Source organism: Conger conger, chromosome 7 (genome assembly GCF_963514075.1).
Source record: "Conger conger chromosome 7, fConCon1.1, whole genome shotgun sequence".
NCBI lineage: Eukaryota > Metazoa > Chordata > Actinopteri > Anguilliformes > Congridae > Conger > Conger conger.
In genome coordinates this window covers 1,252,866-1,275,563 of record NC_083766.1, presented here as the reverse complement: position 1 = coordinate 1,275,563, position 22,698 = coordinate 1,252,866, and the positions used below count along the sequence as shown (strand labels likewise).

Genomic DNA, 22,698 nt, shown 5'->3' with positions numbered 1-22,698 from the left:
TCTCATTTTGGTTGTGGCCATTTCTAACTGAAATATCTTTTCAGTGATACACCAAGTGGTGCTGATGTAGTAAGCCATGAAATATGAAAAAGACACAAAATTGTCAGACAACACGGTTTCAGATTTTTCCACTCGATTTCGGGTACCGCCCACCCCTTAACAGCCAATATCTCTAGAACGACACATCCAATGAGGCGAATATTTTGCATGTTCTCCATTGAATATATAAATAACATTTACACAAAGTTTGACAAAAATTGGAAACCCTTAGTGATACCTATATTGTCCCAATGGACTCCGTTCATGTTTGACAGCAAAATAAACATATTTCCGCCCATACGGATGTTCAATCCAGGCTACATATTATTTCTTTGCAAGGGCCGATTTTTTTTCTCTGAAGCACGGAGACAAAGATCGCCATTTTTATTTCCCAAAAATGCTCTCACGTAAAATCGTTGCGCCCTCGTTTAGCAACTGCCCAAGCGTTTTTCATTGGTTCATCCGCCGAGGCGCGTAACTACGTTTACTTCGTTGTGCATGTGACCAAGGACACAAATGAGCATGCGCGAATGGCGAAACCTCCGCTCTGTACGGCGGAATTTTTCCCATTGATTTCTATTGGCGTCAATGTCTCTATATATTATTGAGTCTACGGTGCCGCAGCTGTCGTTTACGGCTAAATACATCACTTTAGACAGTTTGAGCAAACTTACCCTAATTATTTACATGTATGAAGAAGCTCTCGAAGTTTTCTCTTTGACTCATTTTGGCGCCAATATTGTCGGTTAGGCACAAGTCTTCAACAGAAGTCGGCTTACAAACCCCGGTTTTCAACTGACCGTCGTTACTGAAGTCATCATCTGTGAAATGAGCACTGCAGACCGCAGAGTGCATCGACGGTCATTTCCTGCCCGCCCTTTTCATGATTTGTTCCACTTCTAGGAGATATTTGCCATCCTTAGGCCAACTGTGTGCTGTGGTGTGATTGGAACACAAGTTTTTGCACCTGAATACAACACATTTTCTAACCATTGTAAAATGACATTCGGCGATCACAACGCGCAAGCGAGCGACGCTGATTTCACAAAACTAATGGCCGAGTTGCAGGATCCTACTTCCGCCTTATATTTCGTCACGAGGCCTATTTTGTTCATTTTTAAGTTTGCTGAAAATGAGATGTGGGTCGAAAAGCAGTAAGCGATTACATATTTTAATGCTTATTTGTTGCCTTTACGTCAATAAAATGATTTTAAGCACCGTGACTCATAAAATATGACAACTTCCATTTGGTGTTCATACGTTTCCGGTGAAATTTCAGTCTGCAACTTCCTGTTTACATCAAAACTAGTTGCAATGTGCAGCAGAAAATATATTAGGTTACGTCTTTGTTTCAGGATCGACTAAGATGACGGGCTAATTTGGGTGGGGGAATATGGTCTATGTAAAGTGGTCATGGCGTGTACTGTTGAACATTTTATAAACAACCAGAAAGTGCATTTTTGCGTGCAGTATCAATGTTAAATGAAAATAAAAAAATAAGTCTTTTTTTTCTTTGTGGCTTGTATAGCCTACTTTATTTCAAATGACTAAGCATCACGCAGGTGACTTGAATAGTTTTTTTGTTGTTTTTTTTTTTACTGGCGAAAATGGGTCCGAGTTACAACAACAGAAGAAAGGGCACAGATAAAAGTTTAATGAGTACTAAACTTCTTGTTTAACCCTACTGAAAAAAACAGCTCACGCTAGGTTTTGAAACGGCTCGTAGCTGGTTAACCAATTAGACCAGCTCCGTAGCTCCGTACTCAACATGGTTTGACCAGCTCAAGCTATGTTTCGAAACAGCAGGGAGCTGGATTTTACACCAGGGAAGCACAGTGTTTTCACTGTAACTAATGTTTATTGTCATCACCAAGGCGATAATATAACCAAATGTACTACCTGAAAAGCTGGATTGTCCTGAAACAGTATTATTCAGTAACATTTGGATCGGATTGCTAGAGGGGTTTGGGTACTGAGTCTGCACACGCAATAATGTCTATAATGAGCTCGCATGGCAAGTCAGACAGCAAGGTCACCTTTTATTTTCCCCCGTTCCTCTCTGCCTGATATCCATATATATCTGTGTGCTCCTGCCTGTCAACTGTCTGTGTGTGAACCAGCTCTGCATAAATAATCCGCCTTCTTGCTTTTCAAGCTAGACATGAATTTAATGAATCTATTTAATTACAGTAGCATCAACTCCATTGTGTCCGTTTCTAAATTACAGTAAATGAAAACAATTGAACATTCTTTCCTCATAGTATTCCAATAAGTCATACTTAATATGGAAAGCACATTTGGCCCTTACGGGAATCACAGGTGAACATGAGTCACAATTCATAAGGAAAAACAGGTACAGTGAGAGCTTACAGAATAATGGGTTATATTTCAGCTAGCACAAGGATATAAGCCATTAAATTCACACTGAATATGTCAGCGTGAGTTCAGTGGGTGTCCTAAATAAACAGATTTATGGTCTTGAGCTGAAAAGAGCCCTTCTGCATGACCAGACTCAGGCTATTCCAGAGCCAGTGAATGAGCCTCAGGCTTATCACTGTATGGAAATGCACAGCTAGAGAGAGTAGATGATTCAGCCATTCAGCTTGGTCTTATTTACTGTCACGTGCAGGTCACTGAAGACTGTGAGATATTGTATTTTGATCCTGTCCGGTCATTTTGTCTGTTGCCATCCACAATTTTCAGTTCTCATGTGGCATGAGTCAAGAGTATTGGCAAACCTTGTTTGTTATGGCTGTGATGTAGCTCCTCTTGATGTTGATGTTGTGGTGTCGTGGGTCCACGGCTGAAGCAGGGTCTCTTCCTGGTGCTGGAAAGGAGTCAGACGGCGATACAGAGATCAGGTTGAGTGAGTTGTGACATCATCAGACGTAGCCCGTGACATCATAGCCAGCCGCCGCGGGGTGGTGGCGAGGCGATTTCTTCGAGGCCTGGACGGGGCCGCTGGATTGGCTGCTGGTGCTCAGGTGGCTGGGCTCCGGCCTCTGGGGCTTGCCCTCGGGCTGCGAGGTGGACGTGGGGTTGCGGTAGGTCATGGGGTGGGGGGCGGGCCTGGGGAAGGAGGCTCCACGTTCGGGGTACGGATACCCCCCTCCCTGCCTCCTGCCTCCCCCCCTCCGCCCGTCAGGCCCCTCACAGCAGGACATGCACAGCACCCCCCCGCCCAGCAGGGACATGAGGGCGGAGGCCAGGCCCACGAACAGACACTCCCCCAGCTCGTGCTTGTAGCTGGAGGGCAGGTTGGGCTGGTAGAAGGTCTGCACCACCTCATGGGTGGTCCAGCTCACGGGGATCAGGCAGAAGAGGCCGGCCGTCAGGAAGAGGCAGCCCCCGGCCCCCGCCACCCTGGCCTTGCCCGCCGTCCCCTCCAGACACACGGTGCACTGCATGCCCAGGCTGGCAGCCGCACAGCCCAGCACCGACAGCACCCCCGACACCACCATCATGGCCCGGGACGCCTGCAGGTCGGAGGGCAGGGCCAGCATGGAGTTGTAGGTCTCGCACTGGAAGGTCCCAGTGCTCTGGTACACGCACTCCATCCACAGCCCCTTCATGTTGGCCACCGCCGTCACGATGTTGGAGCCGATGAAGGCCGAGGTCTTCCAGTACGGCAGCACCGTGGCCACCAGGGTCCCCACCATGCCCAGGAGGCCCAGGAAGAAGCCCATCAGCTCCAGGGCTGCCGAAGCCATGGTGGCTAATGCTAGTGCTGCTGCTAATGCTGCTACTGTTAAAGCTAGAGCTACTGTTGGTGCTAATGCTACTGCTAATGCTGCAACTGTTGAAGCTAGAGCTACAGCTATTGCTAGTACAGCTGCTGATGCTTCTTCTGTTCGTCACAATCCTCAAGTATGTTCAGGTGTGGTCAGGTGCAGTCACTTGTGTGCCTGGGACACACACAGATCACCAAAGTTTGGGAGAGCACCAGCTATTGAGAAGCATAAACTCCTTAATGGGTTGACCGTTACACAAGCTCCTTAACGAGTTGACAGTTACACAAACTCCTTAACGGGTCCACTCTTTCACTCTTTCAGTCCGAGGGTCTGACACCCTGCCTGCGCTCACCGGTAGGTCTTCCGTTTGCTCTGTTTCTCCCGTCTCTGCGCTGATCTGTCTCTCTCTGAATCCTCCTCTCTTGTCCGGCGATCTCACCCTTTCCTTCTCAATATCAGGACCTTTTTTCTCAGCGCAAACACACAGCACACTCACATACATACAGCACACACACACTCACAGACACATACAGTACACACACACACACACTCACACATTACCACAGACAGGACGTTAACCATTCACCCGGCTCACATCTCCCAAAACAGACCTTTGGTACACCCACTCCAAAACAAGGTCAACGGCTCACTGTCCCTGAAGCCCTCTTCTGAAAATGAGAGGAGAAAGAGATGATTATTTCCAGGACCACTGCAGTCCGTGGAGGAACGACATACAAACATGGACTGTCTTTCCTTCTGACACCCATCATCACACTCCCAGCTTCATGTCGTATTAACCTTGTTAATATCCATATGAATCCCTACTCCATGTATTATATTTATGTATCACAATTTTTAAAATGACATCACATCTGGCAGTTGTTGAATATATAAAAGTATATTACTTACTTGATCTTAAACAAGTTAACTACGCAGCGAAGGATTGTACAACATTAGACAGAATGATAGCGATAGGATGATTCGGTTTCTAATGACTAATGGAGAGTAAGAGACGTACCGTAGTCACCTCTGCTCCTGGCTGACGGCAGGCAGGAGGACCACGCTGTTACTCCAGAATCAGGGAGAGACACAGGTCCGAGGCAGCAGTCTGTGTGAGTGTGTGGGTCTGTGTGTGTGAGTGTAGGTCTGTGAGCGTGTGCGTCTGTGTGTGTGAGTGTGTGGGTCTCTGAGCGTATGGGTCTGTGTGTGTGTGTGTGTGTGTGTGTGTGTGTGTGTGTAGGTCTGTGAGCGTGTGGGTTGAGGAACGGGTGAGCTCTCCAACTGAATCATATTTCACCTTTTCCCCTAATTTCTGTGATTCACAGCTCACATGCTACCAGAGCAGTAATGAGATTAGCTCATAATCTGGTCTGCAGTGCTGACCAAAGGGCAATGCCAGACTGGCCCCTCAGAGCAAGGCCTCATTGTACCAGTCTGCAAGCTTTCACATAACATCCACAGTCTCACTCTGCCCTGTGGCCTCCGCCCAACCACCCACACGCCTGCGCCTAGCCTGGGGGTCTCTCTTTAGGGCAGCGGGAGGGTCTGCTGTTCTCTCTTTTGGACAGCGGAAGGGTCTGCTGGTCTCTCTTTTGGACAGCGGAAGGCTCCTGGTGGTCTCTCTTTTGGACAGGGAAGGCTCCTGGTGGTCTCTTTTGGACAGCGGAAGGGTCTGCTGGTCTCTCTTTTGGACAGCGGAAGGGTCTGCTGGTCTCTCTTTTGGACAGCGGGAGGGCCTGGTGGTCTCTTTGGACAGCGGGAGGGCCTTACATGTGTCTCAGGATTAAACCCAAATAAAACAATGAAAGCAAGGCAGCTTTATTGTCTCCATGGCAACTACAGTGCCATTGTTGGAGTCTGGCTGGTTCAGATATTACATCATCATAGAGGTAACTAAATGAACACTTTATGGTAAATGGTTGGCATTTATATAGCACCTTTATCCAAATCGCTGTACAATTGATGCTTCTCATTCACCCATTCATACAACCAACGGTACTTGGCTGCCATGCAAGGCACCAACCAGTTCGTCAGGAGCATTTGAGGGTTAGGTGTCTTGCTCAGGGACACTTTGACACAGCCTGGATGGGTTAGAACCGGCAACCCTCCGACTGCCAGACGACTGCTCTTACCACCACTTTATTCACTGACTTTTAAAAATCATCGACATTAAAACTATAAACACATAAATATATATATATATATATATACACATGTGTAAATGTTATATATTATACATATTTATATTAAGATAATAACTAATATTTGACAACAAAAGTAATTGCTGGGATTCTATAACATCATACTTTCCTTCCATTTCCTGCTCCATGAGTCTGCCAGCGTTTCAAATTAATCAGAAACCAGAAATAAATCTCAGCTGCACATCAGAATGAGAGTCACTTCCTGGACTGTGTGTTTTCTGCAGTAATCCACGTTCTGTTCTGGATCTAACATGTTCAACGTGGCCCCTACTGGTTACTGTGTTGATGCAGATACCCTGAGACCTACAATGATTGCTAATTCTCAAATTATTGATTCACGAACCGCAGAAGAAATAAAACATTTGAAATGCATACAATTACTTTAAGCGTTCACACGGCGTATATGTTCTAGGCCTGCTTGTTGCAGGATTAATCAGAATGTCCTTTGTTTAAAACTGTAATGTGCCCCGTGCTCCACTAGATGGCGATGATCCTCAGGTTTATAATATTAATGATTTGAACGTTTCAACGGGGAAGTAATTTTATAGGCTTGTCCACTGAAGTACCTTTGACAGTTGTTACAACTATAATACAAATAAGCAGTTTGAGGAGGAGGTAAAGTAGTAGTTTAATTGTGTGTGTGTGTGTGTGTGTGTGTATGCATGTTTGTGTAAGAGTGTGTATGTGTGTGTATGTGTGTGTACATGTTCGTGTAAGAGTGTGTGTGTATGTGTGTGTGTGTGTGTGTGTGTGTACATGTTTGTGTAAGAGTGTGTGTGTGTGTGTGTATGTGTGTGTACAGGTGAGAGGTCAGTGGTAGGTTCTGTAGGTGCTAATGTGGGAACAGGGTCCACACCCTGGGATCAGTGTGCTGTTTCTATGGAGCTGAGTCTAACAAGGCGTTGGGAGAGAGGGGGGGCAGAGTGGGCTCTGGAGTGTGCCTGTTGAGGTGTGAGTGGGGGGGTCATACTAACACCTCCCCAAACTGGAGTGTGAATGGCAGGGTCACCCATCGGACCCCGTAACCCTGGTTACAGAGCGGTGAACTGTGACCCCAGCACTGGGGATAGACAGTGAGAAACGCTGGGGTTTAGTGTGAGAGATATGTGTGATAATCCTCTCAAAGAGCCACACAGAACACAAGCTCAGAAATACTGGAATATGAGTCCTTTTGATTCCAGTGACTGTGCTAAGGTGTCCCACAGGGCCTTAGTGCTCCACAGGGAGGGAGGGTTTCAGTTGGCAGGATATTGGCATCGCCCAACTCATCATGTGGTAGCAACTCTTTTAACAGGACAGGTATCTGCAATCTTACTGTAGCAGCTACTTCATCAAAACCAGGGCTGCCCAACCCTGTTCCTGGAGATCTACCATCCTGTAGGTTTTCACTCCAACCCTAACAAAGCACACCTCATTCAACAGCTAGAGCAGGGCTGCCCAACCCTGTTCCTGGAGATCTACCATCCTGTTGGTTTTCACTCCAACCCTAACAAAGCACATCTCATTCAACAGCTAGAGCAGGGCTTCCCAACCCTGTTCCTAGAGATCTACCAACCTGTAGGTTTTCACTCCAACCCTAACAAAGCACACCTCATTAAACAGCTAGAGATCTCATTGAACTGCTAACTAGTAGAATCAGATGTGCCGGATTAGGGTTGAAATGAAAACCTACAGGATGGTAGATCTCCAGGAACAGGGTTGGGCAGCCCTGAGCTAAACAGACATTCAGTGCAGCATCTTAAGCTGTCAGACCACAGAGGGAAACAAAGCTATGGCTGGAAGTCCTCATGGGTGTGTTTGTGTGTGTGTGTGCATGTGTGTGTGTGTATGTGAGGGTGACTGTATGTATATGTGTGTGTATGTGTACATGTATGAGTGTGTGTGTGTGTGTGTGTGTGTGTACATGTTTGTGTAAGAGTGTGTGTGTATGTGTGTGTGTACATGTTTGTGTAAGAGTGTGTGTGTATGAGTGTGTGTGTGTGTACATGTTTGTGTAAGAGTGTGTGTGTATGTGTGTGTACATGTTTGTGTAAGAGTGTGTGTGTATGAGTGTGTGTGTGTGTGTGTGTGTGTGTGTACATGTTCGTGTAAGAGTGTGTGTGTGTGGGTATACAGGTGAGAGGTCAGAGGTAGGTTCTGTAGGTGCTAATGTGGGAACAGGGTCCACACCCTGGGATCAGTGTGCTGTTTCTATGGAGCTGAGTCTAACAAGGCGTTGGGAGAGAGGGGGGGCAGAGTGGGCTCTGGAGTGTGCCTGTTGAGGTGTGAGTGGGGGGGTCATACTAACACCTCCCCAAACTGGAGTGTGAATGGCAGGGTCACCCATCGGACCCCGTAACCCTGGTTACAGAGCGGTGACCTGTGACCCCAGCACTGGGGATAGACAGTGAGAAACGCTGGGGTTTAGTGTGAGAGATATGTGTGATAATCCTCTCAAAGAGCCACACAGAACACAAGCTCATAAATTCTGGAATATGAGTCCTGTTGATTCCAGTGACTGTGCTAAGGTGTCCCACAGGGCCATAGTGCTCCACAGGGAGGGAGGGTTTCAGTTGGAAGGATATTGGCATCACCCACCTCATCATGTGGTAGCAACTCCTTTAACAGGACAGGTATCTGCAATCTTACTGTAGCAGCTACTTCATCAAAACCAGGGCTGCCCAACCCTGCTCCTGGAGATCTACCATCCTGTAGGTTTTCACTCCAACCCTAACAAAGCACACCTCATTCAACAGCTAGAGCAGGGCTGCCCAACCCTGTTCCTGGAGATCTACCATCCTGTTGGTTTTCACTCCAACCCTAACAAAGCACACCTCATTAAACAGCTAGAGATCTCATTGAGCTGCTAACTAGTAAAATCAGATGTGCCGGATTAGGGTTGAAATGAAAACCTACAGGATGGTAGATCTCCAGGAACAGGGTTGGGCAGCCCTGAGCTAAACAGACATTCAGTGCAGCATCTTAAGCTGTCAGACCACAGAGGGAAACAAAGCTATGGCTGGAAGTCCTCATGGGTGTGTTTGTGTTAGTGTGTGTGTGTGTATGAGTGTGTGTGTGTACATGTTTGTGTAAGAGTGTGTGTGTGTGTGTGTGTACATGTTCGTGTAAGAGTGTGTGTGTGTATGTATACAGGTGAGAGGTCAGTGGTAGGTTCTGTAGGTGCTAATGTGGGAACAGGGTCCACACCCTGGGATCAGTGTGCTGTTTCTATGGAGCTGAGTCTAACAAGGCGTTGGGAGAGAGGGGGGGCAGAGTGGGCTCTGGAGTGTGCCTGTTGAGGTGTGAGTGGGGGGGTCATACTAACACCTCCCCAAACTGGCCAGGAGTGTGAATGGCAGGGTCACCCATCGGACCCCGTAACCCTGGTTACAGAGCGGTGACCTGTGACCCCAGCACTGGGGATAGACAGTGAGAAACGCTGGGGTTTAGTGCGAGAGATATGTGTGATAATCCTCTCAAAGAGCCACACAGAACACAAGCTCAGAAATACTGGAATATGAGTCCTGTTGATTCCAGTGACTGTGCTAAGGTGTCCCACAGGGCCATAGTGCTCCACAGGGAGGGAGGGTTTCAGTTGGCAGGATATTGGCATCGCCCAACTCATCATGTGGTAGCAACTCCTTCAACAGGACAGGCATCTGCAATCTTACTGTAGCAACTACTTCATCAAAACCAGGGCTGCCCAACCCTGTTCCTGGAGATCTACCATCCTGTAGGTTTTCACTCCAACCCTAACAAAGCACACCTCATTCAACAGCTAGAGCAGGGCTGCCCAACCCTGTTCATGGAGATCTACCATCCTGTTGGTTTTCACTCCAACCCTAACAAAGCACACCTCATTCAACAGCTAGAGCAGGGCTGCCCAACCCTGTTCCTGGAGATCTACCATCCTGTTGGTTTTCACTCCAACCCTAACAAAGCACATCTCATTCAACAGCTAGAGCAGGGCTTCCCAACCCTGTTCCTAGAGATCTACCAACCTGTAGGTTTTCACTCCAACCATAACAAAGCACACCTCATTAAACAGCTAGAGATCTCATTGAACTGCTAACTAGTAGAATCAGATGTGCCGGATTAGGGTTGAAATGAAAACCTACAGGATGGTAGATCTCCAGGAACAGGGTTGGGCAGCCCTGAGCTAAACAGACATTCAGTGCAGCATCTTAAGCTGTCAGACCACAGAGGGAAACAAAGCTATGGCTGGAAGTCCTCATGGGTGTGTTTGTGTGTGTGCATGTGTGTGTGTGTATGTGAGGGTGACTGTATGTATATGTGTGTGTATGTGTACATGTATGAGTGTGTGTGTGTGTGTGTGTGTGTACATGTTTGTGTAAGAGTGTGTGTGTATGTGTGTGTGTACATGTTTGTGTAAGAGTGTGTGTGTATGAGTGTGTGTGTGTGTACATGTTTGTGTAAGAGTGTGTGTGTATGTGTGTGTACATGTTTGTGTAAGAGTGTGTGTGTATGAGTGTGTGTGTGTGTGTGTGTACATGTTCGTGTAAGAGTGTGTGTGTGTGTATGTATACAGGTGAGAGGTCAGTGGTAGGTTCTGTAGGTGCTAATGTGGGAACAGGGTCCACACCCTGGGATCAGTGTGCTGTTTCTATGGAGCTGAGTCTAACAAGGTGTTGGGAGAGAGGGGGGGCAGAGTGGGCTCTGGAGTGTGCCTGTTGAGGTGTGAGTGGGGGGGTCATACTAACACCTCCCCAAACTGGAGTGTGAATGGCAGGGTCACCCATCGGACCCCGTAACCCTGGTTACAGAGCGGTGACCTGTGACCCCAGCACTGGGGATAGACAGTGAGAAACGCTAGGGTTTAGTGTGAGAGGTATGTGTGATAATCCTCTCAAAGAGCCGCACAGAACACAAGCTTAGAAATACTGGAATATGAGTCCTGTTGATTCCAGTGACTGTGCTAAGGTGTCCCACAGGGTCATAGTGCTCCACAGGGAGGGAGGGTTTCAGTTGGAAGGATATTGGCATCGCCCACCTCATCATGTGGTAGCAACTCCTTTAACAGGACAGGTATCTGCAATCTTACTGTAGCAGCTACTTCATCAAAACCAGGGCTGCCCAACCCTGTTCCTGGAGCTCTACCATCCTGTAGGTTTTCACTCCAACCCTAACAAAGCACACCTCATTCAACAGCTGGAGCAGGGCTGCCCAACCCTGTTCCTGGAGATCTACCGTCCTGTAGGTTTTCACTCCAATACGAACAAAATACACCTCATTAAACAGGTAGAGATCTCACTGAGATGCTAACTAGTAGAATCAGGTGTGCCGGATTAGGGTTAAAATGAAAACCTACAGGATGGTAGATCTCCAGGAACAGAGTTGGGCAGCCCTGAACTAAACAGACATTCAGTGGATCATTTTAAGCTGTCAGACCACAGAGCTATGGCTGGAAGTCCTCAGGGGTGTGTGTGTGTATGTGTATGTGTGTGTGAGGGTGACTGTATGTATATGTGTATGTGTACATGTAAAAGTGTGTGTGTGTGTGTGTGTGTGTATACATGTTTGTGTAAGAGTGTATGTGTGTGTGTATGTGTGTGTATGTGTGTGTACATGTTCGTGTAAGAGTGTGTGTATGTGTGTGTACAGGTGAGAGGTCAGAGGTAGGTTCTGTAGGTGCTAATGTGGGAACAGGGTCCACACCCTGGGATCAGTGTGCTGTTTCTATGGAGCTGAGTCTAACAAGGTGTTGGGAGAGAGGGGGGGCAGAGTGGGCTCTGGAGTGTGCCTGTTGAGGTGTGAGTGGGGGGGTCATACTAACACCTCCCCAAACTGGCCAGGAGTGTGAATGGCAGGGTCACCCATCGGACCCCGTAACCCTGGTTACAGAGCGGTGACCTGTGACCCCGTAACCCTGGACCATCATGTGGCCTAATTTTGAAAGTAGCTGCATCATGTGCCTACATCATTAAATTTAACATTCAAGATCAAATTTCAAAAAATTAAAATACAGTTCTGTGCAAAAGTTTTAGGCAGGTGCGAGAAAATGCTGTAAAGTAAGAATGCTTTCTAAAATAGAAATATTAATAGTTTATTTTGATGAATTAACAAAATGAAACGGAACGGAAGAAAAATCTAAATCAAGTCAATACTTGGTGTGACCACCCTTTGTCTTCAAACCAGCATCAATTCTTCTACGTACACTTGCATAAAGTCAAGGATTTTGTAAGCATAGGTGTGTGATTAACCAATTATACCAAACAGGAGCTAATGATCATGTAGGTTGAAACACAATCATTAACTGAAACAGAAACAGCTGTGTAGGAGGGTTAAAACTGGGTGAGGAACAGCCAAACTCTGCTTCCAAGATGAGGTTGCTGAAGACAGTTTAATGTCAGAAGTCATACACCATGGCAAGACTGAGCACAGCAACAAGACACAAGGTAGTTATACTGCATCAGAAAGGTCTCTCCCAAGCAGAAATTTCAAGGCAGACAGAGGTTTCCAGATGTGCTGTCCAAGCTCTGTTGAAGAAGCACAAAGAAACAGGCAACGTTGAGGACCGTAGACGCAGTGGTCGGCCAAGGAAACTTAGTGCAGCAGATGAAAGACACATCATTCTTACTTCCCTTCACAATCGGAAGATGTCCAGCAGTGCCATCAGCTCAGAATTGGCAGAACCAGTGGGACCCAGATCTACTGTGCAGAGTCTGGTCTGAAGTGGTCTTTTTGGAAGAATTGAGGCCAAAAAGCCATACCTCCAAGGTGGAAATAAGGCCAAGAGACTCAACTATGCATGAAAACACAGGAACTGGGGTGCAGAAAAATGGCAATATTTGCCTTGAAATATTTAGCTGTAGCAGAAGGCAGTTTGTTTGCCGAAGGGCTGGAGAGCAGTACAAGAATGAGTGTCTGCAGGCAACAGTGAAGCATGGTGGAGGTTCCTTGCAAGTTCAGAGCTGCATTCTCGCAAATGGAGTTGGGGATTTGGTCAGAATTAATGGTCTCCTCAATACTGAGAAGTACATGCAGCTAAATATCCATTATACAATACCATCAGGGAGGCATGCAGTTGGCCCCAAATGTATTCTGCAGCAGGACAACGACCCCAAACATACAGCCAATGGCATTAAGAACTATCTCCAGCGTGAAGAACAAGGAGTCCTGGAAGTGATGGTATGGCCCCCACAGAGCCCTGATCTCAACATCATCGAGTCTGTCTGGGATTACATGAAGAGACGGAAGCATTTGAAGCTGCCTAAATCCACAGAAGAACTGTGGCTAGTCCTCCAAGATGTTTGGAACAACCTACCTGCCGAGTTCCTTCAAGAACTGTGTGCATGTATACCTCAAAGAATTGATGCCGTTTTGAAGGCAAAGGGTGGTCACACCAAATATTGATTTGATTTAGATTTTTCTTCTATTCATTCACTTCTTCTATTCATGCATTTTGGTTAGTACCCCGGACATCCCTGATCCCATTGTTACATTTTCATACAGGGAAACAAAACTAATGTTTAAAAGTAAACTTGCCCAAGGCTCTCAGTTCAGTGAAATGGCAGGAATCAGTGGTGTAAATGAACAGGATGCCTCTCTGCTGTGGTTCACTCAGAAATCAGGAGCTTGTCTATCACAGCTGCAGACTGGACAAGGGACATTACTGAATAATTAAATTAATATAATACGAATGATTATATTTATAATTATCATAATTATTAATATTAGCCCTATACATTTTAATTATATGTATTATTTAATGTTTAATGTTTATTTGAGGGACATGGCCTAGAGACACAGCATTACTGCCAGTTTACACCCGGTTCACGTAGCTGATGTTCTGCACACAGAGATTGTCGCTATTGCTAGTTTCCAACTCCCGCCTCTAATATCCATGGAGCGCCTTTCTCAAACCCAAGGACACTTTACAGAGTAAAGGATAAAAACAGCAAGATTACAGCAATAAGAATACAAAGATACCAGAAAAGATCAATAAATAAATTAGTGAAATGAAAAGCAAAACCAGGACAAGAGGAAACAGAGGGAAGTAGGAACAGCACTGAGTCAGGGGAATAGCATTGGGAGAAAAGATCGGTTTTTAAGTGGGATTTCTTCTTTACGGCTACCCAACAAATACAAGGTAGTAACGTAACAGCAGTAAATTACATACGAATGGTCAGTTGCTCACAATCACATAATCATAGCCTTTGTCCCGCGCGTTTTTTTTGGTCTTTGAAAACTTCATACGGCCGTGCGAATAACCCTCAATAACGACTCGGACAATACCTGCGTCTCACATCTCAGTTCGGGTATGCGATTACTTGCATTCCTCTCTGCGGGGGAGCGCAGTTTGTTGTGTTGGGTGAGGGGGGTTGCTGGCTATTCTGCGCATCGACGATCAGCAAATGTAAAAACAGTGCGACCCCCGCAACGCCATTCGTACAGAGTAAACAACTGTGCCTTTCTCTGTTTTTACGGGACTACGTTTTGGAGATTAGGCATTTGGATCTTAGTCAGGAAACTTTTGTCGGCGCGGCGGGCTACAAATTAATTTTGAAATAACGTAACGCTAAAGTCTGTAGCTAAACGCAAATGAAGTTTACAGCCTGCACAATGGGAAAATAGTCAACCGAGATTACACATGAATTTAAAAGTAATACAATCGGGAAAAAGTAACAGCCTTTGTGCTAACTGTTCAGAAGTTCAGTGTATTGCAGAGATAAACGCTCCCAGTTCCTACACTGTAAAACATGACAGCGAATCTACCCAATAAAATTAAGGTCGCAGATTACAGGGGTTATTATTGAATAAATATAATATTGTTGTATTGATTAAATTGATAAAACACGATTCATCTGTTAACTTACCTTAATTTTATTCAGTTGAGTGTCAACCTAGCATTTCACTTGCGTGTAAGCCGTATGGAATATTTACGTCTGTTTAACCTTTGTAGGTTTCTCATATAATGCTGGTTGCACAACCTACGCCTCTGTTTTTTTATTGATACATTAATTTTGTTTTTTTGTACCCATTTACAATTTTTTATGTGTTTTTGCACTTTACAGTGGAATATTAAATCTATATGTTTTACATTAGTAATTGATAATGACATTTTTGCAGCACTTTGACCAGAATCTAACTGTTATTTTGTCTCTTTCATTCTGTCACAAATCTTAACTCTGTGAAACACTGTTCATATAAGTGATTTCTTATATGTTTCCATCATGTCAGTAATCATTTGACAAAAGTAAATAACAGACCCATATATTACATTACATTACATTACGTGGCATTTAGCAGACGCTCTTATCCAGAGCGACGTACAACAAAGTGCAAATATATATATAAATAAATAAATATATATAAATATATATTTGAAACAATATTGTCTGGATTCGTCTCCAGAGTCTACGGTGTCTTTCCAGTGGGCAGATATTCTGAGGTGGAAAGTCATCCTCAGTGGGCGCAAACCTGACACTCAATTTAAATGCTTTTCACATTTCTGTTTTACAGCTGCCTTCTAACTGAATGAAGTGCCAGTCCTCCACAGTGTCTGGTACACATTAAATACTTTAAATGTTTACTGTGGAATAATATGGGACAGCCTAATTAAGAGATGTAATCTGCACTGTAGAAAATGACACGCCTATGAAATACTCAATAAATTGAAGGTCAATTAATAGATGAATCAATAATATTACTTCTAATCTGTTAACTTAATTTTATTATTTATAATTGAGAGCTGAAAATGTTTTGTCAAGTAGGCCTATTCCCCATTTTGTCAATTAAATCAACGCATAACATTTGTCGGTTTAATGAATGGATATTCCTCTTGGTTCATCCATTTGCGCCGTTTGTGTACGTTTGCCGTCTCAACGGGGGTTCAACCCGAGGTTTGTTGGAGGGTTTGGCGTAATGGAGTCTGGGAGTCCATCGATTCCCCATTAGCTGGCCGGCCTGCCTCATTACTGAAGCTGCGTGCAGTTTCTCACACCTCGCCTAACGTGCTAGCGACGCGTGCAGCCACTATTCTGAGGCAAACTCGAGTAAACATGCAGGCCAAAATAGGTTTCTATTCATTTCTAATAATCGAATGAATACTCGCACATTTTAACTAATGTAGGATATACTATTTAGTATACAAGTTAATGTTAAAGTTGTCATCGCCTGCGTTTTTGCGCAGAAACCCGCAGCAAAAAACCCCCCAAAAAAACCGGATTCTGATCTGGCCTGGCCTGTGGGCTATAGCTACATTGAGTGTAGGCTTTAGTTGCGTTGAGGGACTTTAAATTGTCATTCATGCCAGTTATTCTGGAGACTCTTCACTATATCAAAACCAAATGCCATCACATCCGAAGAGATTTACAAGCGCCTCGACAAGTGAAAAGCATGAAACCCATAAACGGCAAACACGCATGAATGAGAATCGAGGAAAAAAGTTCTGAGCGAATATCATCTAGGTGTATATTTGATTCATTAACAATGGAACTTAATAGACCCTCGTATATCTAACATTCACAATGTAGGCTAACTTTCTCTGTATATCTCTTTAACATAACTGCAGGGACGGCAACTCATTTTCTGCGTTAATTACAGGCCATACCCTCCGCTGCGCTACCCCCTGCCTTCTTTCGCGCAGATGGTGTCTGACTTTTCCCCTCTGTGTTTTTCTAATCACCCCTCTGGTGCCATTTCTCACCCCCTCGCTGCGGCCGTGTTTATACAACTGGACAACTGTTCACACCAAAATGCGCGATGCCAACCCCTCTCCTCCCGATCATTTTGGCGAGCCCCCGAACCCCTCCCCGCCGCACACACACCCCTCCTCTCCCCACCCATCCGCCAGCACCCTGCCCCCCCCCTCCCCCTCCGGCGTAGATCTTTATAAGCCCGGGTCACACAGCAACTGCCATTCAGACTCGAACCGCAGCCTCAAGCACATCTTGCGAACCGTTTGTGTGAAGATACAGAGCGATACAGGGCTTACATTCTTCGTGCGGACCAAGGCGGAGATCTACTGAAAACAGCGATGGAATCTGCGATTCTCGCCACCAAACCGGCGCCTTCAGCCGCAATCCCTCTTTCGTCCTCGTGCAAGATGGGTGTTCAACGGCGAGCCCATAACGACAGGTAGGCGAAGTGCTGATCGCCGTATTGGTTACTGGTGTTTTTTTCCTGTGATCATATGTAGGTTAATGCATACTAAATGTAAATAATGTTTATTATATGGAATACTGTATGTTAGCATGTAATACTTATGCAGCGTATACACAACTATGTTTTATGTAAGTAGTCATTAGTCATTACATCATTATCTAATATATGATTATAATTACATATGACAAAATTCCAACACGTTATCAATTATTTAAATTGATCTGTTTGCCCTTTTAGTCTTAAGTTCGCAGTAGCGCTGTGGCCAATGCAGCGCAGTTAAAAAAAACGGATTTGCTCCGTGAGATTGTAGCCTATTATGTAATTATTTCCACATGCTTATATATACCTGAACTGTGTTTATGCTTGAAATAATTTTGCTTAAAATAGCCTATTGCTCGGGGTGTGTTTGAGTGCGTTATTTGATTGACACTGACCATGTGTCTCGTGCCTCCTCTGCAGTGCTGCCGTCCTGTGGAGACCCTGGCTGGCGACCAGCGGGGACGCGCAAAGCGGGTGCCCGAGGAGCAGACGAGCATGTGTAAGTTCCCTCTCCTCTGTCTCAAACAGGCTTTAAGTATGCGGTCATACAGCGCAATATTTCTTCTGCTGCATTTTGTGGCAGTATTTTATAGTGGCAACATCTATTGATGTTGGCTTTCTTTCATTTTTCCCCCCTGCTGTTTAAACGGGTATAATTTTCTGTCTGTTTTTAAAAGTGTCCTAATTCAGTACCCCGTGTCTGTTGATGGAGGTGTCATTTATTTGCATGATGAACAGCCGCAAGCCTGGGGGGGGGGGGGGGGGGGGGTAGATTAGCAGAAGTGTGACCGAGGGGGAGGTGTTAAGCGGGAGGTGTTGAGGCCAAACTGCCAGGCAGTGTGAGGGGAGGTGTGTCTGGGCTACAGCTCGGCTCTGTGAGGAGAGGTGTGTCTGGGCGGCAGAGTGAGGGGAGGTGTGTTGGGGCTGCAGTGTGACAGACCGCCATATGGCACCAGGCAGCAAGGCTCGGTGCTTTCACACACAGGCCTGACACCCGAGGTGAGGGCTGAGAGTGTTCCTCTGAGTCACACGCAGGACGGCCAAACCACACACCTCTGGCTCTGGGAAAAACAGCCCAGAAAGTTTCCCACAGATCTGCTCCACTCAACATCCAGCCTGCTGCCATTTTATATATCCCTGTCCAGCTGTCTGTGGAGCTTCAGTGTGCTGTGTAATACTGGCGCTGGTGAACTTATGTGTTTCTCTGTCTTCTCCTCAGCCCTACTCCCGGCTCACAGCCCCAGGGACCAGCGCTGTCGATGTGAAGGCCCAGTCCTTTCAGCACCCAGTCAGGTCAGTCTCTCTGCTCCATCCCAGCATCCTCTCCTGTGCTCTCTGCTTGAAACGAATGCTATGTGCAACAGGGCCTTAAAACCAGGCTGACCTTTCTCTTGGCTTAAGCTTTCAATGGCACGATTCAGTGCCATAATTACTGGTGTTTACCACTGGTCCTGGTAATGTTAAAGGCTGCTTTAATGCTTAATTTGATATTATTGTACCTTTTGACAGTCAAGGCTTCTGTTAAAGTACCACAGCCAGGGAGACGTGTCCCAGGTTAGCGGGAGCTGCTGGTGTTGCTCAGAAAGCCAGATTGTGACCCTGCTTCCCCCTCATTCTCCACTGCAGGCTCTTCTGGCCCAAATCCAAGTCTTACGATTATCTGTACAGCGACGGAGAGGCTCTCCTCAGAAACTTCCCCGTCCAGGCCACCATCAGCTTCTACGACGAGTCGGACAGTGAAGATGATGATGATGATGATGATGAAGACGAGTGGGAGGAAGAGGAGAGCGACTCGGAGAGCTGTCAGAAGCAACAGTCTCATTTCACCTGCTGGAACTGAGCTCTGGATCCCCACTCTGGACACTACAGCACAATCTGCACAACTCTGCTGCTCTGATCAGTGCATCCCCATCTCCCTCTGCTGCTCTGATCAGTGCATCCCCATCTCCCCCACTGCAAGCACAATGCTGATTGTCTCATTTAACCTGGCAGCTCTGCTCCTTCTGACCATAGCCCAGCAGACAGATTCACATGAATATAATGTGAATGTAAACGCACAGTGAGCGCAAAGTCAAAGCACAGCTACAATGGGATGGTCTGAGCTTCTCTTAAGACTGAGCTGAGCTGCTCAGTGCTGAACGGTTAGCTGCATCTAAATGTCAAAGTCTTCTGACGGGTGATGTAATCCTCGCTGGGAATTACATCACTATGGAATCTCACATTGGGATGATTATTTTATTTTCAAATAATCTCAGTTTGAGAGCTATGTACATAAACCCTTCGACTAATATTTTCTTTGCATTTTAACTTATAATGTACATATTTATAAATATATATAATTTATATGTTCTTTTTTCTACCTTTTTATACATTGTTTAAATGTGTAATTCACTGATATTTAATTAAAACTATTTTATGAGAAAATTGAATTGAACTGACTTTTCATTCCTTGATGGGAAAACCTGTAAGATAAATAGTCCACAAAGTTGTTTCGCTTCTTGGGGGGATGATGTTCTTTTGCGCTCACAGGAATCCTTCCTTAATCACATGTCTCTGAAAGCTTTGATGTTTGGTGGCGGTGTGTCTGTGGTCAGAGTGGGGCCTGTTCTCCGTCTACACACATCAGGGACGGGGAATCCGATAGAGGACAGTGGGAACATCCTGGGGAGGGGGGCAAAGGTTAAGGGTCCGGGTCAAAGGTCACCAGATGCCAGTGCTGTTGTCAGTTTTACCACCTGAGAGCCCGGCCGTGCAGACGCATTCCCAGCACTCCATTTGGGAAAGCACTCGATTTGGGAAAGCACTCGATTTGGGAAAGCACTCGATTTGGGAAAGCACTCGATTTGGGAAAGCCACAACAACGCAGCAGAGAGAGCAAGTCACATGACATACGGACATAACCTAAGAATAACCGCCAGAATTGGATTGTAGCTAACCCTAACCCTAATATATGAATCCAAAACTCAGCAATGGGGCTGACAAGGTAGACACGCTCAGGGGCAGGAAATTTACCCCCATGAATCAGATGCAGCACATAATCATTGCACGTTGGCACAGACCCGCATTTCAAAACAACAGTTGATAAAATTGTAGTTGGGAGCAATAAAATGAAATAAATAAATAATGCGCTGCCAACTGTTGAAAATAAGAAAATAATCTCTATAACAAATGTATTTCATAACATAACATACGGTAATGGCGAGAACAGGCCATTCAGCCCAGCAATGCTCACCTTTTCCCACCACTAAAGTGAACCTACTGCTTAGTTTGCCTAAAAACTAAGTAGTATCCAGCACCGTATCAAGCCTGGTCTTGAAAACTCCCAGTGTTTCTGCCTCCACTACATGCACTGGCTGGTATGCATATCCCATACATTGGCCACTCACTGTGTGAAAACATCCTAATATCTGTACGGAATTTATCCTTTGCCAATTTCCATTTGTGCCCTCTCGTTCTGCTGACCAAACTCACCCTGAAGAATCACCTGTAGTTGACATTGTTAATCCCTTTAATAAATTTAAAACCCTCAATCAAATCACCCCTAAATCTCCTTTTACCCAGCTTAAAGAGATTAAGCATCTTAAGTCTATCCTCGTAACTATTATCTTTTACACATGGGATCTCACTAGTTGCTCTTCTCTGAACATTTTCCAGTGCCTCTATATCTTTCTTATAGTGCGGTCCCCAGAGCTGCACACGGTACCCTAGTAGTGTATAAGGTGAGTATAACTTCATGAAACTTATGCTCGATACTCCTGGCTATGTATACTCCTGGCTCTGTATGTGCATCCAGCTGCGCTTTATTACTGCTACCGCACATTGGCTAGAACCTGAAAGGCTTTGGTCAACTATTAACCCCAAACCTTTATCAACTGGCACACTTTCCAATTCGGTACCACCCATAAAGTAATCCTGCCTTATATTTTTATTTCCCACATGTAGAACTTTACATTTAGTGGTATTGAATTTAAATTGGTGCCGAGCCGGACAGGAGCCGGTTCTGAACACAAGGCCTCAGCCCAGTACGTGATCAACACAACAAGCTCCTCACGCAACTACAAATAATATCTTAAAATCAGTACGGCGTTCCGCAGTGTAGTTAACGGCCCATTATTTCAAGTTTGTATCGATTTACATGTAATATTTTCTTATTATTATTCTTGGAGATTAACAGCGGTAATCAAAACAACGATAATACGTAAAATACTAAATACGCCAAACAATTCGTTAATTAGGTTAGCATTACAGTGTTCTCATTCTATACTACTATTCTCATCCCACTCATAGCATTCCTCTCCCTGACCTGATAAATATTCGAGCGTAATAATGCGATATGCTGGGACTTGTAGTCTTTTGATCTAAGGTGTGGCAAGAAAAACGAGAATGATATCATTCCGTGAAGGTCTTGATATTGTTTCCCATTGAAGCATCTGAGATGAGTGTCTAGCAGTAGTGTTTATTCCTAAGGATAAAACGACATCTCACTTATTTCCAGTGTGTCGATTTACAGATATTTTTTGAAAGAGTGAAGATCTGGTTTACAATGTAACTCCAGCCCCCAGGATGCCTAGAACTAAGAAAGGAGGTGTTGGTTTGTAAAAGAGTCAGTCTGCGCGTTCGTATTGGATAAGAATGGGGATTCCACGCTTTCTATTGGTTAACCCGCATCTCTGTCACGGTTTATGAGAGAGGCGTGTGGGTGTTCTCTTGGACGGGGATGGAATGGAAGGGTTTTAGCAATACCGCGGAAGGTAGGTGTATTTTTGTGTATTTCATTGTTACGTACACGTGTTTCTGAGTGTTTCAGAATTGTGATTGAATTGGAAAAAGGTAGATATATTACCGAACGACGCAGAAATAGAATTATTTTTCCTCACCACATAGTCTTTTTTCCAGAAATCTCTGTGAAACACTCCACACTCATCTTTATGAATATTTTATCATAATGGTAGCTTACTAGCTGCTTTTCTTTCCTGAGTCGATGTGTCCAAGATATCAAGCCAGCTATTTAGCCTGCGTATTTTTTAAAAACATTCTTTCCTCGGATAATATTTTATCGATTACCTAGCCACCAAACCAATGTAAATTCTGTTACCGTTATCAAGCCATAGATAGTCATTTCGCCTAGTTGTCTGGCAATACTGTCAGAAAAAGTACCTTGTTGAATAGTAAGCGAGCGAACATTATGTAGATAACTACGATCTGAAATTGTGACATTAATTGTCATCTTCTTTTATGAGGTTGATCAAGCGGGTTTCTTGTCAGAAAAGTACATTTCCCACGATGTCTACAGCTAACGGTGCTACAGTAGCCTACACTAAGTTCCCTGATACACGTTCGATAGCTTGGCTGTTCGGTTGCTGATCCTCATAAGGATGGAGATGTTCGCTGCTCACTGATTTACTTTAAGAACGTGCTCGCTGGCAATTGCGTTAACTTGGCAGTCAGCATCTGTATGGGACGAGAATCAGACTGTGGCACAGTCGTGTACATTAAGCCGCTTCGCGCTGTTTTGATGATTAAATTATGCCCTGGACTCTGTTTACGCTGCACCTCGCCTCATCCACCTCCGCGCTGTTGCC

At 45.2% G+C, this 22,698-nt stretch overlaps 3 protein-coding genes across 3 annotated transcripts in view; 2 read left to right on the top strand and 1 right to left on the bottom strand.

The window, feature by feature from the left end:
* Positions 1-2,661: 2,661 nt before the first annotated feature.
* Positions 2,662-4,855, bottom strand: cldn2 (claudin 2). Its single transcript, XM_061249240.1, has 2 exons — positions 4,789-4,855; positions 2,662-4,438 (listed from the first exon to the last, which is right to left on the bottom strand). Exon 2 carries the CDS (start codon positions 3,747-3,749, stop codon positions 2,922-2,924), a length of 828 nt encoding a protein of 275 aa, XP_061105224.1. The 5' UTR covers positions 3,750-4,438; positions 4,789-4,855; the 3' UTR covers positions 2,662-2,921.
* A 12,013-nt stretch (positions 4,856-16,868) lies between these two features.
* Positions 16,869-19,388, top strand: ripply1 (ripply transcriptional repressor 1). Its single transcript, XM_061250461.1, has 4 exons — positions 16,869-17,050; positions 17,537-17,615; positions 18,336-18,409; positions 18,743-19,388. The coding sequence occupies exons 1-4, from the start codon at positions 16,950-16,952 to the stop codon at positions 18,954-18,956; spliced, it is 468 nt and encodes a 155-aa protein (XP_061106445.1). The 5' UTR covers positions 16,869-16,949; the 3' UTR covers positions 18,957-19,388.
* Positions 19,389-21,819: 2,431 nt separating this feature from the next.
* Positions 21,820-22,698, top strand: part of LOC133132353 (transmembrane gamma-carboxyglutamic acid protein 3) — a 4,504-nt gene continuing 3,625 nt past the window's right edge. The window contains exon 1 of the mRNA XM_061247735.1: positions 21,820-21,867. The gene's annotated coding sequence lies outside the window, so the exon portion shown is untranslated. The remainder of the gene's footprint in view (positions 21,868-22,698) is intronic.